A 17,047-nucleotide genomic window follows, 5' to 3' on the forward strand; every position below is an offset into this window, starting at 1 on the left:
TATCCCAAGCACCCTTAAGGCTTTGCGGGGGTCCACCCGCGTATGTTTGAGCCTTTATCAGTTCCAGCCACCTCCACAAGACTACCAGGCGCCATTCACCCAGCCGATGTCCTTTGTAAACATGTTGAACTCTGAGTAGCTGAGTAACCAAAATGTTCCTGCTGTTAAAACAGGCTCAAAACCTGTAGTTCTGCAGTGATTTATTTAAATCTTCTTTGTGGCACTGACTGAAAATGTGATTTTGCTGTCTACCTCAATGTTGCGGTGCACATTTTGTTTATTTAAAGGGCCCATGTTACGCTAAATCAACTTTTCTGAGCTTTAAACATCATACACATGCCCAAAGTGCTTTTTTCATTGATTTCCTAAATCGTTAGTTAGAGGGTGATTTGCTCCTTTCTTACAACACCTCACTCCAGTTCGATGACGCGTTCCCACTTTGATGATGAATTTGACGCGGCACTGAGCTGAAGAAGCCGCGCCTCCAGGAAGCTCTCTGCCATGATTGACATGTAAACAGACACACCCACAGTGTCCTTCGCGCTGTGCTATGTATGTATTTTCTACAGTTTATGTATGTACCGGAGAACGCCCCGCCCCTATGCTCTGTCTCGTGTTTATAAAGCAGCATGAGCTCAGCTATGGAGTGGGTGGGAGGAGGGCGGGCCTTCCTCTGGCCCTACATTACCGTGCAGGGAGGAGGAAGTCAGTGTCCCGTCTATAGACATGCCCCCTCATGAATATGCATAAGTAGGATGCAAATCAGCCTGTTTGTGTAGAGTTGCTCAGAAAGTGACTTTTCAGAGGCTAAAGCTATGGAAAACAGGCGAGTTTGTGAAAATAAACCTCAAATACTGTTTTTGGGGGTTCTTAAAACAAATGGAGATGAGTGAAAAATAGCATGACATGGGACCTTTAAATATGGTGTCATTTATTAAAATATTATTTTATTATTACATTGGAATTTCCAACAGAGGTAGATTTGTTCAGGTTCGCCCTGGACAGAGCTCCGGTCCCTCACAGAGCAACACACAAAAGACAAACACTGACCCCTACAGGCAATTTAGAGATTCCAGCTACTTAACATTCTCTCTCAGGCCAACACGGAGACGCTAATGCATGCTTTTATCACTAGTCGAATTGACTACTGTAATGCCCTGCTTTCTGGGCTTTCCAAAAAGAGTATTTCACATTTACAATTATTACAGAATTTAGCAGCACGTGTCCTGACAAAGGCGGAACACACCTATTTTAAAAAAGCTGCATTGGCTCCCCGTGTGTTTCAGGATTGATTTTAAAGTTCTCTTACTGATCTTTGGCCTTCTTATCTTTCAGAACTACTTTTACCCTTTGAACCTTCTCAGGCCCTGAGGTCCCCTGGTGCTAGCCTTTTGATAATCCCAAAAGTCAGGACACGCACTCACAGTGCGGCGTTGTTCCAGTTTTACAGCCCCCATCTGTGGAACAGTCTGCTGGAGAACGTTCATATTTTTAAGAACAGGCTCAAGACCCACCTCTTTAAATGAACTATTAACTAATTATTTATTCATTTTAGGATTGTTATATTTCATGTTTTTCTAGTTGTCTTTTGCTGTTTTTATAGTTTTAGGATTGTTATATTTTATGTTGTTTTTATAGTTTCAGGATTGTTCTTTTATGTTGTTTTTATAGTTTTATTATGTTTTAGGATTACTATTCCAGTGTTTTCTTAGAGGGAGCCCTCTGCACTGGTGGCTGTGATGGGCCGGGGATGCAGTGGTGCTGTCTCGTGGCCCTCAGTGCTGGTGAATAGGTTCTGCTGTTTTGCTGGACTGGGGGCTCTGTCTCAGTGCCCTCTGCCCACGATCTGTGTCCTGCTCCTGGTCCAGACAGCTCCTTGTGATGTCTCCTTACCTAGGTCCTCTGTACCCAGTCATGTGCCTTTGTCCTTATTCTGTCCTTATTGTAACTTGTAAGGGGTGGGTGTATTTTTAACTATGTTAAATAACTTTGAGCTGCATTTATTTGCATGAAAAGCACTTTTTTATAAATAAATATTGATTGATTAACAGTCATGTTTTTGGATTGTGGGAGGGAGCTAGAGTACCCGGAGAAAACCCACGTAAGCACAAGGAGAACATGCAAACTTCACACAGAAAAGACCCAAGTGTCCACCCAGGATCTTCTTGCTGTGAGGCGGAGGTGCTAACCACTACGCCACCAACCGTTGTACCTCGTCACTGTATCTCTGTGTATTCAAAATGCCATCAAAATAAAATGCACCTGTGTTCGTTGGCCATAACATACACCCATACCATAACCCCGCCGCCACCATGGGCCACTCGATCCACAACTTCACTGACATCAGCAAAAAGCTCACCCACACACGCTGTCTGCCATCTGCACTGAACAGTGAAAACCGGGATTCATCCACGAAGAGAACACCTCTCCAACGTGCCAGACACCATTTTCCACTCAAGTCTGTTACTACGACAAACTGCAGTCAGGTTGTGACCCCGATGAGGACGACGAGCATGCAGATGAGCTTCCCTGAGACGGTTTCTGACAGTTTGTGCAGAAATTCTTTGGTTATGCAAACCAAATGTTGCAGCAGCTGTCCTGATGACTGGTCTCAGATGATCATGGAGGTGAGCATACTGGATGTGGAGGTCCTGGGCTGGTGTGGCTACACGTGGTCTGAAGTTGTGAGGCCGGTTGGATGTACTGCCAAATTCTATTAAACACCTTTGGAGACAGCTTATGGTAGAGAAATGAACATTAAATTCACGAGCAACCGCTCTGGTGGACATTCCTGCGGTCAGGGTGCCAATTGCACGCTCCCTCAGAACTTGCGACATCTGTGGCATTGTGCTGTGATTAAACTGAACATTTTTAGAGTGGCCTTTTATTGTGGCCAGCCTAAGGCACACCTGTGCAATAATAATGCGGTCTAATCAGCATCTTGATATGCCACACCTGTGAGGTGGGATGGATTATCTCTGCAAAGGAGATGTGCTCACTAACACAGACTTAGACTGATTTGTGAACAACATTTGTGAGAAATAGGTATTTTGTGTTTATAGATAATGTTTTAGATCTTTGAGTTAAACTCATGAAAAATGGGAGCAAAAACACAAGTGTTGAGTTTATATTTTTGTTCAGTATAGTTAGAGCCTGGAATGTCCTGGTTGTTGGTGAGTCTGACACCTCGTCAGTACTGGCTGCCATGAGAAAAATCACATCCAAAAGCAGTCACACCAAAGTTTCATTACATATGATCAAAAATGGCGCCTACATTTTTCCTGCAGTAATTGTACTCATTTCACTAAGTCGTCCACAAACAAAACATATTTCCTCACCTACCACTAGTCAACTAAAAAAAGTGTGAGTTTCATCAATTTACCATGGTTACTTTAGATGTTTCAATCATAACGGCAAAGTAAGTTGAGTCACATGAACACCTTTTTCTGATTTCAGAAAAAACAGAAAGTTGGAGACCTCCCAGGTCTTTGCCGATTGGTCGAATGTCACAACCATGTGATCTGTGATGTAGAGTAAACTCTCTTGATTGGCTCGGTGAAGACCACATGGTTCTTGAGCTGACCTAGGCACAGGACTGGTGGTGGTGTAATGTGTGCGGAAATGACCAAAAACAGTCACTTGCCCGATTGTTACCCTTTAACCATTTGCTGAGGAATAAAACTTAAAGAACAGAGAAGCATGACGTCCAGCAAAAGAAGACCAAAGAATACAAAAAGCAAACATGTGACTTTAGTCAGTCTTACTGATCATCTTGAGCCTGTACCACAAAACTGGATAAGTATGTCCTGGATTTACTCTTTTAGAGGGCTTTACCTAACCAAACATTATCCGTCAGAGAGCAGCTGTACTACGAACCGGGATATCAACACGCTCACTATAGCAAGTTGATTTCAGACATTACATGCGTGCTCTTGTAACAGGAGTGGAAATTTCAGTGTCAGACCAATCACAAACAATTGAGGAATCATTCTTTAAAAAATATGAAGAATTAAAATCCATATTTCAGACTAAAAACAACACAGGCTGGCTATTGACACTGTTAACGCATAAAAGCGTGTGATTATACAATATGAATCTATTGGATGATAAACAGACAGCGCTTTGATCCACCAGTTTCACTTTATTACAACACGGACGTAGACGTCGATGCTAGAGCCTCCAAGTGTGCACCCTTGGTTGTGCTATGACTGGGGAAGGAAGGAGAGGTTATGTTATTTCAAGTATGCACTCAAAACCACCGTCAGAAGGGAAAAGTTTGGTGAATGAAGTGTCTGTTCAGCACTGAGTGTGTGTGTGTGTGTGTGTGTGTGTGTGTGTGTGTGTGTGTGTGTGTGTGTGTGTGTGTGTGTGTGTGTGTGTGTGTGTGTGTGTGTCCGCACGCTGCCCACAGTCAGTGATGGACCTGCTCCGTTACACGTCACTGCGTATATAGAATGATTAATGACTTGATCCGTTGGCATGGCAATACGGAGAGCATCCGAAACAGGCTTCATCCGCTGACTGTAGATCAGTCCATCAGATGTAAATCTATATCTTTCCTAAAGGATGTCATCGGTAAATGAAAGGATTGCATAATAATAATTATTGCAGTTATTAATCATTTTTTCCTAAACGCAGCTGTCAGATCCATACACTTTTATACTTTAAGTGTTGCATGTTTATATTGAAAAATAAAATGCAAGTTTTGAAACCATTGTTTTAATGATTGTGTCCAACAAAACACACATGGTTAGGTACAGTCGGTAAGTAATAATCCAGAAATAAATTACATTTTAAGATGCTTAAAAAACATAAAACATTGTTTTCTGTAATCAGAAGATAAAAACAAGGGCTTTTTTATGCTCATTTGTAACAACACACAGCCACTACCTCCTAGCACAGGGCTCTACACAAACTATTCCAGCGGTAGCACAGAATTTGCTCGCACCTTTTTTTTAATGGGGGGGAACTTAACTGGCGTACTGTAGTTTTTTATGAAGTAAAGATTGACATTGACTTGAGATATTTGCAAAATGTTTTCAGGTTTTAGTGACAAGATTAAGTTTTTCTGCAACAAACCTCATCACACCTGGATTAAAGTCCTCCTGGAGCCAAAAATAACCTTCTCAATGAAGACAATACAGTGTATTAAATTATATAGAATAATGTTTGATTTAATTAGATTTTTATTGATCATGTAAATTGCAAATCAAAAGAGTGGTGCACTCTGTGGGACGTGACGAAGTGCTCAGAAGCTTCGTCCAAAATAAGGTCACCCGTACGCACTTGCACAGATGTGACTCGATAAAATTTTCACTCGCACACATTGAAAATATACTCGCATATGCGACCATTTTAGTCGCAGTCTCGAGCCCTGCCCTAGCAGCATGGGGGCCAATCTCATAGTGATGCATTCTTACAAGTAACGCGTTACTGTCCAACACGACTGGTCATAGGAATGTGACACCATTATGTGCCTTGCCAAGGAGAGGTTTTCCTTCACCAAACACCTGAGGCCTCGTGTACAAAGACTTGAAATAAGTATACGTTTCAATCGAGAGACAGGCGTACGCTCGTGAAAATTCAGATGTGTGAATCTCTGGGTACGACGGGATCCACACAACTATCCTTTGAACTTCCGAATCAGTGTGTATGGGAGCGCACATCAATCAATCAATCAATCAATCTTTATTTGTATAGCGCCAAATCATAACCAATGGTATCTCAAGGCACTTTACAGTAGAGCAGTCTTAAGGACGGACTCTTCATTTTATGGATACACACATATGCATATATACGTATATACACATACATATGTATCCCACACCCAACATGAATTCATCATGGCGGCAAGGAAAACCTTCTGTTAAGCAGCAGGAACCTTGTGTGGATCCCATTCCTATGATGAACAGCCATCCACGTTATGCTGTGTTGGGTGTGTGCAGAGGAAAGGGTGGAGACAGAGCCGCTGAGTCTCTGTAACTCCACACTGAGGATCCCACGGACCTGCAAGACAAAAGCCAGAAGGAGTACAGGAGCAAACACACAAGGGAGTAAGCAGACATAGAGGGAGTGTTTGAAAGAGGAATGGGACCCTCTCCGGTCCCTCTCTAACCTAAATGACCTCTCTCTTAACGCCCTCTCCAACCTCTCTCCAACCGAGCATGCCAGACCCCCCCCCCCCGGCAGTCTATGCCTATTGCATCTTAATTATGAGCTATGAGCTGGTTCCTAACTAAAAGCTTTATCAAAGAGGAATGTTTTGAGCCTAACCTTAAAGGTAGAGAGGGTGTCTGCCCCCCGAACCGTGGTTGGTAGATGGTTCCAGAGAAGTGGGGCCTGATAACTGAAAGCTCTTCCTCCTATACTACTTTTAGAGATGAATGGAACAACGAGTAGTCCAGCATTTTGAGAGCGTAGTGTTCTGGGGGGATTGTATGGCACTACAAGCTCCTTGAGATAGACTGGTGCCTGTCCATTTAGGGCTTTATAAGTGAGAAGAAGAATCTTGAATTCTATTCTATATTTTATGGGAAGCCAATGCAGAGAGGCTAATACAGGAGTAATGTGATCTCTTCTCCTAGTTTTAGTCAGTACACGTGCTGCAGCATTTTGAACCAGCTGAAGTGTCTTAAGCGACTTGCTCGGGCAGCCTGCTAAAAGAGAATTACAATAATCCAGTCTAGAGGTAACAAAAGCATGGACTAGTTTTTCGGCGTCGCCCTGAGACAGGATAGATCTGATTTTAGCAATGTTACGGAGATGAAAGAAGGCAGTTCTTGAAGTTTGTTTTATGTGAGAGTTGAAGGATAAATCCTGATCAAATAGAACCCCAAGGTTTCTAACAGTTGTGCTTTGTGCCAGAGTAATGCCATCTAGGGCAGTTAGGCTAGCATAGGTTTCTCTAAGGTGTCGCGGGCCCAGTACAATGACCTCAGTCTTGTCTGAGTTGAGAAGAAGAAAATTTTGGTCCATCCAGGCCCTAATGTCACATGTGCCCCCTCCCTGTCCACGCCACCATTTACATACGTAAATCATATGGAAATGAGATCGGCACCGGGATTCCCCTCAGCGTGATCAGAAAAAGCTGCGACTCTTACCACCAGCAACACAGGAAAGAAGAGATTAGATCAATATGAACATGTACTGTTGATGATTCAACAGTCAAGATACTTTAATTAATTAGACACATACAGTTCGCAATGTGGGAATTGGATTAAGGAAGAGAGGGAAAATACTACTCCTACTACTACTACTACTACTACTACTACTAATAATAATAATAATAATAATAATAATTGCAAAATATGTTCCACAGTAACAATAATGAGCAGGGACAGAGCAATATAACAGACAACACTTCTTTTTGGGAGAGAATCGGAACATTCTAAAGAATCACATCAGTCTTAATGTTGGTCACGCTGTCCTTCATCTGATCATAAAACAGGTTGTGAATGTGTAACAGGTAAATGTGACTCAGTGTAAAACGCTTTGGGAATAAAAACCTCTATAAGTGAAGTCCATTAACAATACGCCAATTGTGTGAGGCTGCAAATGATGCTGGACTGAAAGCCTTAACAAAGTGTTCAGACGTAAAAGTGTGTTACTCAGTGGATGACTGATCACCTGCATGGAGACACCAGCGCACACAGCTTTGATAGGCAGTGAAAAACATGTGTCTGACACACATTAGACAGATAAAAAATAAACTTTAACTCACAATAAATGTGTAAATGATACAGGTTATCAGACGCTCACAGGTCCATGTGTGAATGTATTGTATTATTTTGGTAGTGTGCCAAATTAATTCTTAGGATCTAAAGCCTCAACTATGTGGAAATGTATGTACACCACCTCAGGACTTGACATGATACACAGCACATGTACATGCTCACTCCAGTATTGTTACATCCAGATTTTGATGTGGATTTTAACGTACGCATGTTTTCTGGAGGCCGTACCTTTTGTACAGGAGGCCCCTGGTCAGTGCCACTCTGCTGCAAGGAGACTTGTTCCCACAACACAACAAGAAGTTCCCAGATTCAGCACTGGATACAACAGTGGAAGTCTTTCCCTCACTGTCCCTGATCTACAGCAATGAGGAGTTCCAGAGCTGCAGTGGTGCACTGGCTCTGTATCAGGTTTTGATGGAGATTAACCCTGAAGACACCTTTACTGAAACTGTGTCTTCTCAACATCATCATCGCCACACCAATGTCAACAACAGAACCAGAGGTGCTTCTTAACTGGCACAAGATTGCCACAATGCTCTGGCTATAAAACTAACACCATTTCAACACCAGAGTCATTGAGAAATGTGCCACTCAGAAAGGCAGACAAACAAAGTTCCTATACAAATAAGAACTGTCCATCCGTCCACTGACTCATCATATTACACTCACCTTAGAAACACAAACATACCCTAGTTTCACGAACTCACTCATACTGTTCATTTGTACAGATTCAGCTGATCATACCCTTTGATTGTTGTTGATTATTGTATTTGATACCCTTCTTTTCTAAAACATTCATGGAGCATTATACATTATACATTAGGGTGTGTATTGCCTGGCATCTGGCGATACGATTCATATCCCGATACATAGGTCACAATACAATACAATATATTCCAATATTAAAGTACAAGGGAATTATTGCAATTTATATATATATATATATATATATATATATATGACTTAAGAAACAACTAATTTGTAAATGTGTACACCTTCATGAGAACATTATGTATGAAATATATTTTATTGGCATATTTTACGAATTACCTACTTTTTATTTTTCCTCTTTACAATAACAGACAAAGCAGTGGTGAAGATTTCTTTCAAAAGACAAACCAGAGACCTTGCACACCCCAGGAGGCTATTTTGAATAATGTTGAATAAATATTGAAATGTGAACAAGAGATGGTTTGAGATCCTTATTGTATGAACAGTAGCATTGATCAATGGATGTTAAATAATCATTTCCTAAAAAATTAATTGTTAGATTAATTAGTGGTGTCCCGATCAGATATTCATATCAGATATCAGTCCGATATCAGCCAGAAAACGAATATCAGATTTTATCGGACTGCATCTAAAATCATCGATATAATCTCTCCAATAAAACTTTCTGCTCCAGCACTTCTATCCATAGGTGACTGTGGTTCACACAAAGTAACCTACTATTGCTGACTATCGCTCTCTGTTTGAGTAACATCACTTCATCAAGCCTTTTCTAACATTCCACACTACAAAATAAGGAACAAAAGTATGTATGATTTGTGTTGATATTGTATCGGATCAATATCGGTATCAGCCAATACGCAAGGCTGCAATATCGGTATCATATCGGAAGTGAAAAAGGTGCATCAGGACATCCTTAAGATTAATCAAAAAAGTTATCATTAGATTAGTCGATTAAAAAAAAATTAAAAAATCACCAGAATAATCGTTTAAAAAAATGATTGTTTGGGACAACTTTAGTCAGTAAGTGAGCCCGAAATGTAATCATTTAAATAAAATAAAACTCAATATGTTACGACTGGTGGTCAATAATGTAACAAGATGCTGAGCCCAAAACTTAAAATCATTTTGCTCTAATAGTGTTATTACATGACTGACTCACTCTATGATGTTATAAAATTATTACACTATTAGCAGGCTCTGTTTAGCTCTAATTAGCAGGCTGTAACAGGGACAGGTGTAGTGAGATATGCAACGATAACTACAGTGAATATTCACTAACTAACTAACCCAGGGGGGTCAGCCAAATACAGAGCAGTTTCATCCCAAGTGGGCCGCAGATTAGGCAGCAAAATGAGCAATTTCAACATTAATGTACTCGAGTTTGAACTACTACATATAAATTATATTTAAAGTATGTAAGGCCACAACATCCAAACAATAAATAATATATCAGTACCTGCAGGATCTTCTAAATGTAATTGATTTTGTGACCATTGAAACATTAAGAGAGAGTCTTTGAACTATTTGAGATATAAAATGCAGTCAGATAATAATTCATTTTAATTTCTCTTTAGGGCCGAATTGGATGCTCTAAAGCAAGTACCCCCTTTGTCTTATTCCTGAATCAAAGTACCCCCTTTCTCTTATTCCTGAATCAAAGTACCCCCTTTCTCTTATTCCTGAATCAAAGTACCCCCTTTCTCTTATTCCTGAATCAAAGTACCCCCTTTCTCTTATTCCTGAATCAAAGTACCCCCTTTCTCTTATTCCTGAATCAAAGTACCCCCTTTGTCCGACTACAACATTTTGCTCAGAGCGTAATGATTGAATAAATGAGTGATAACTGATAACACACATTATAAAATATCTAATTTTGTAAATAAGTGGAAAGAAAAAGTATTTAGTGCCTCCTGATTATATATATATAATCATTTCTGGTCATCTCCCGCCTGGTGTGGGACCAAACCTTACCCTTATATTTTCAGTTCATGTTCTAATCAAGATAATTTCCATCATCATCATTATTATGATGATCATTTATAAATAAAAAATATAAAACCAGATATTTTTTTCATTTGTTAATTTTCCACTTTAAAGAATTTGAAGACGCAAGATACTGTTTTGTTGTTATTTCTTGATGTTAATTTCTTTCATTTAAAAAGAAACAGTTTTTAAGTACCCCTTCGGTGTCACCGCGTACCCCCATTTGAGAAGCACTGCTGCATTTGGCCCCCGGGCCTTGAGAAGGACACATGTGAACTAAGTTAACTTAGGTAGTGACCCACAGGGCAGGGGTAAAGCGGTCTGCTGGCTTCTGTGGGACATTTGAACCACAATGGAACGAGCATGTGTGGATTTTCTTCAAAATAAACCCGTATATGTGACTGGATCAACTTAACAGCGCGTTCAAACGTGCATGTATTTTTAGAACTTTCCCTAGCATGGGTTCACACACACACACACACACACGCACGCACGCACACGCACACACACTGTTTTTCCTAAAAACTCATTCACATCCCTAAACTGCTCCAATCCCTGAGCTCCATCTAACTGCGGTAGATAGAATCTACACACAACGAATAGAGAGAAAAACGTACAAACTTACGTGAAAACTAAAAATAAAGTGGTCGATCCCACCAGGAGTGTTGCAGCAGTGGACACTGGTACGTACTGGCTGGGTTTGAATCTCTTTCTACCGCTGGTGAGCATTCTCTCATTTCCACCTTCCTCAGTTATTTAATCCGATTTGAATCTCCAGTAGAAACAAGATAATCCGATGTGCCTGCTCGGCCGAACCACTGCGTACCAATGGTACTACCAGCCCGTTTTCTGGCTCCACAAATCCTAACAGGCAGTAACAACTGGAACAGTCACTCAGGAAATCACACCCCGTCAACCCACAGGCTGAGGTCCCCTAGTAAAGGTGGGGCCTGGTAGCAAAGCCAGGAAACCAGAAAATTACACGTTTTGTGTCATTATATCACCAAAGTACAGCAAAAATAATATAAATAGAGCACATCTAACGGTAGTAGCCTGCTACACTAAAAAAACAACTATATATATATATATATATATATACATATATATATACATATATAGTTGCTATATATAGTATATAACTATAGCTGTATAGTTGATATATATATATATATATATATATATATATATATATATATATATAGTTGCTATACATAGTTATATAGTATATAACTATAGCTGTATAGTTGCTATATATATATATATATATATATATATATATATATATATATATATATATATATATATATATATATAGTTGCTATACATAGTTATATAGTATATAACTATAGCTGTATAGTTGCTATATATATATATAGTTGCTATACATAGTTATATAGTATATAACTATAGCTGTATAGTTGCTATATATATATATATATATATATATATATATATATGAAATACTTAATATTTCATATATATATGAAAAATCCGGACGCCATCTTTGTAGTCATTTTTTTCCCTCACGGACTTACATCTTATTTTACAATGAGTGAAGCTGCACGAAACCTTGTGTCTGCAATTTAAAAAAATGCTGGCTAGTGCGTGTGCTGGTCAGAATATTGGAACTAACCGTGTCGAACACCGCTCTACGGAGGAAGAAGTCAATGCAATGTTTAATCGTAGACCATGTGCCGTGGGAGACGCAGGTAACGCATTTGAAAATATTCCTACCACTTCTCTAGAAAGTCCCCGAGAGGCCCCTGTCGACAACTTTCGCCCATTTACTCGGAATCGTTCCAGACAGAAAAGGTGAGTGAGATGCCGATTAAAACAAAGGTTAAGTGTCTGATTCCAGCCTCCGATAGGTTTAGCGACAGTCGACGTGTTTCTGGTTCTCATTCTGACACTGCACTGTTTAACTTCTAAAATACTTGAGCTAGACTCTCTAAACCTAGGCTGGTTTGTTCCACAAATGTCATACTTTTAAGTGAACACGGTTTCTGATTTTTGACAACTTTATTCCATTTGTTAAATCCCTTAAAGGCAGAAATCATGTGTTTTTTATACTATACTAACTATAATGGCTCTAACTTACAAACTAAATCACAAATTATATTTGCATAAGATTACGATATCTGTTGAGGAAAGTCTAGGTTTGAAGCGTTTAGCTCAAGTATTTTGGAAGTTAGACAGTGCAGTGCACAATGCATCCGTCGCTCCCCCTTGAATTACCCCTATGGGAGGCTGTGATGCAATGCATCTGAAATGCCGTATAGTTAAAGTTTTGTTGTTATCATTATGAATCAGTAATTGAAAAATACAGAGGTGGAAGAGATGATCATTGGTTGGTTTAGGCAATTCATTGGACTTTTTGCACAAATAAACCACAATGGTCCAATTAAATTACAGAAATGTGGTTTATTATAATGTCATTGTCCAGCTCCATTTGTCAGTTTAATCTGGGATAAGTATGTACTTTGCTGTTAAATGTCATCTCTGGGTCTTGTCACTACAGTTTTTTTTTAATATGGGGTAGTGACCTACTATTATATAGTAAAAGATGGCATATAAACAACAGTCCCCACTATAACATAATCATTTGATTTCCTTTAATGTTTTTTTAGGTTTCAGTCACAGTTAAGAAGTGGACGTCCTGCGTCTCAACATTTCACCAGAGGTGATTCTTCTGCCAGACCATGAAGTTGCACTTGTGCCAAGGCGTGCAAAGCAAAGCTTGGCTTTTTGAAACTGGGCACGTGAACTCAGCCTTGGAATTTCCCTGTGACTGGGACTCAAACAAAGTGATGCAGGAAATGAGGACAGCCTTCCAACAAATAGTGGAAGGATGCAGGTATCTTTAATGTCCAAATAGTGTCATAACACTTGTCTTTTTAAAAGCAAAATTATAAAATGGTTTACTCTGTTTTTTATGAATTCACACATTTAGTTACTATTTTGTTACTGCTTGTTTCTAACAGTCTAATTTGGATATTGTTCAGACTTTGGGATACAATTTTATTGTTAATATTTTCACAAATATTCTATGAAGATAAATCAATGTACTGCAGCTTTAACAGAAGTCTACCCTGCCACAACAGACTTGTTGAGCCATCTCTTAGCCCAACTCAAACTTTGTGTGGAGCGCTAGTGAAAAAACTGTCTCATCAAAAGTCAATTTTTGTCAGACCTGACAAAGCCATTTTAAAAGAGGACAACGAGGATGAAGATTCTGTAAGTATTTAGAAAGAACTGGTGTTATTTATTACTATGGCAATACTAGATGTTAATCTGTTTTTTATAGAATGCTCTCACAGAATACAAATGTATGTTACAATGAATTCACAGCGATTATCTTAAATATCTGATTCATTTTACAGGTATTTTCCGATGATGTGAGAAGCCATACAAATAGCTCAGATTTTGCAGGCTTATCAGACAATGAGAAATGTGGTAAATATTTATATTTACATGCATCTTTGAAAAAACTCAAAATGATGTTCGTCTTGTACTTTTGTGTTTACACAAAAGTAGTTATAGCTGAGTCTCCGTAAATTTCAATTTGCTTTCTTATTTTGTACAAGAAACATCTATTTAATTTAAAAACCTCTGCAAGTCCAACGTTTATGATATTCACTGTCATATGTTGTCAGTACTTCTAGTTAAATGTAAATGTATTCTTTTTCTTATTCTGACAGGAGTTGGTAGTGCTCCTGACTTTCCTAAAGAAACCGTCTCTACCATGTCCACCGTGGAGGTCCAGTCCCTCTCCACTAATATGTCTTCCTTTTCTGGTGGTGATCTGGTGTATTGGACCTTCCATTCATGCTGAAAATATTGCAGTGTCCACTAATCCTGCTGTTATCGCTGTTGAAGAGGGTGTGATATTGTCCAGTGAAATATCAGCCATCTCCAGTGACAGCAACCGTATTTCATTGAGTGGTCCAATCGTTGGTGTCAAGGGCGACACACAAGATGTTTCTGCTAAAGTCCTCAACTTACAGTCTAGTGCAAGTGACAGGTTTGTAATTACAACAAAACATAAAGTAATAGGTTACTGTGAAGCTGCACACATCTACACATCTTGGACCACACACATCTTCCCAATCTGTTTAAAAGATCATTTTTAACCTTTTCAATTATGTAATATTATGCTGCCTTCCTTTGCCGCTCAGCTTATCCAAGTCTTTCTCACCTTAGCTTCAACCTGCAGGGACTAGTGACTCAACTCTACAATGGATTGTGTCTAAATGGTGAACCTAGGTTTTGAGACTGAATAGTGAAACTTATATGAAAGTCACCTGCATTCAAAGGCCGCTTAAGTCAACTTTCAATGCAATTCACATTTATTTATATAGTGCAAATTAAAACAAAAGTCATCTCATAGTGCTATCAAAATATAATTAATTTAATTTCTCATGGTTAGTGGATTTTAAAATAATAACTTTGTAGAATGATGGTCTTGTTTACAGTCAGGAAAGAGATTGTCAGATTGCCACTGTTTGAAAATGCCGTGACTCACCTTCTGTTGTTTTTTTTTTTTATTGTTTTTTTATTTCAGTGACCTGACGATAAATTTGGAAAGTATAATGGAGCAGATTGCTTCTCAAGTCAATAATGACAGCACGGTATGCTTCAATATCATAAGAATAAATGTGTGGGATGGAGCAACCAGAGCTCTGGGTAGATCCAATTTTTCACCAGAGAAGAAGGTTGATGTCAAGTTCACTGATGACTATGGAGCATCTGAGGGTGCAGTAGACAATGGAGGACCTACACGGGAGTTTTTCCGCCTCTGTCTTCATGAAATCAAGGACAAAATTGGCATCTTTGAGGGTCCACCCAATGCCAAAGTTCTCACATGCAACTCCAAAGGTATTCATAGTCCAAATATTCTTATCATTACACTGATTGACTCTTCAGCAGTGATTGAAGCTTTTCATTTATAAAACAAATAAAAAACAGTTTAGTGGTTTGTAACATAAACATTCATTTGGATTCTTCATGTGATGTCATGTCATTTGATAACAGCAATGAAAGACAATGGATATGTCTATGCTGGCCAGATCATGGCAATGTCAATCGCACATGGAAGACAGAGCCCATGTTTCCTATCTGAACTCTTATTCGAGTGTCTGCAAAAGGGCCCAGACAGTAATGTGACAGTGGTGAGTATATTATAGTTTATCCTATTTGAAAAAGGTGTTCTACTTTAAATGGAGTCTGTAATATTTAAAGTTCATTTTTCTCTTATATTTACTAAATAACATAATATATACATAACCATAATATGTTTAATTGGTTATTAATAATAATAATGCATTAGTTTTATATAGCGCTTTATCATAGACACTCAAAGTCGCTTTACAGAATTAAGGCATTATTCTTTCACTCCACACTTAGTGGTGGTAAGCTACTATTGTAGCCACAGCTGCCCTGGGGCAGACTGACGGAAGCGAGGCTGCCATAGTGCGCCATCGGCCCCTCCGACCACCACCAACACTCACTCACACACTACATTCATACTAGGCAATGTAGGTGAAGTGCCTTGCCCAAGGGCACAATGACAGATACCACTGGGTGACTGCCACCCCACTGTGGCACCTGGAATTCTCAGTGGTCTCCCATCCAACTACTAACCAGGCCCAGACCTGCTTAGCTTCCGAGATCTAACGGGATCGGGCAATGACAGGCTGGTGTGGCCACGACCCTAAAGCAAGACAGTCAGTCTCAAGGGTTCACAGGGTCATTACACACACAGTATAAACGTGATAAATATTTATTAAAACATAAATTAAAAAACAATGTGACACTTTTTTTTTAAATGTTAATTACTGTATATATATACAGTATACATATATTAAGCCGTTTAGGACATTAAATATATATATATATATGAAAGTCTGAATATATATATGAAAAGATTGAATGTATATATATATATATATATATATATATATATATATATATATATATATATATATATGAAAGACTTCATATCTATGAAAAACCCAGATGCCATCTTTGTAGTAATTTTTTCTCGATGATGCAGATGTCATTAACTCGCTGGCTAATTTGTGTGCTGGACAAAATAAAGGAACTAACGTGTCGAACACTACTCTACTGAAGAAGAAGTCAATGCAATGTTTAATCATGGACCTTGTGCGGAGAGCGACGCAGGTAATGCGTTTGCAAACATGTCTGACGCTTCTCTAGAAAGTGCCTGAGCAGCCTCTGTCTACAGCATTCGCCTATTTACTCGGAATCGTTCGAGACAGAAGAGGTAAGTGAGAAGGGGATTAAAACGAACATGAAGTTAAGTTCACTAGGATATATATATATATATATTAGACCCCCATGACCTGAAATAGCACAAAGCGGGATAATGATAACAAACCCATATTGAGTAGTTTTGTTTGTTTGTGTTCAGATCCCCCTGCACTGTTTTCTATGCTGGCTCACAGAAAAGTTATCTTCATCTTGGTCAAGGCTTTCAATGACAGGTTTAGCAACGGATGGACCTGAGTTAAATGGAGGAGGATGGCGTTAAGGGTCAGTGAGGGACATTTGATTTTTCAGTTTGCTTTTGACCACACTCA

At 39.1% G+C, this 17,047-nt stretch overlaps 1 protein-coding gene and 1 pseudogene across 2 annotated transcripts in view; both read right to left on the minus strand.

Moving 5' to 3' along the window:
• Positions 1-11,371, minus strand: part of zdhhc8b (zDHHC palmitoyltransferase 8b) — a 71,354-nt gene extending 59,983 nt beyond the window's left edge. The window contains exon 1 of one of the 2 annotated variants that reach the window (XM_028457515.1): positions 11,074-11,371. In XM_028457515.1, coding sequence (XP_028313316.1) covers positions 11,074-11,177 — 104 coding nt within the window. In that variant the 5' untranslated portion in view covers positions 11,178-11,371. The remainder of the gene's footprint in view (positions 1-11,073) is intronic. The other variant, XM_028457516.1, reaches the window with a different exon arrangement.
• A 4,669-nt stretch (positions 11,372-16,040) lies between these two features.
• On the minus strand, positions 16,041-16,158 carry LOC114470474 (uncharacterized; annotated as a pseudogene).
• Positions 16,159-17,047: the final 889 nt, after the last annotated feature.

Source organism: Gouania willdenowi, chromosome 9, assembly GCF_900634775.1.
Source record: "Gouania willdenowi chromosome 9, fGouWil2.1, whole genome shotgun sequence".
NCBI classification, from domain to species: domain Eukaryota; kingdom Metazoa; phylum Chordata; class Actinopteri; order Blenniiformes; family Gobiesocidae; genus Gouania; species Gouania willdenowi.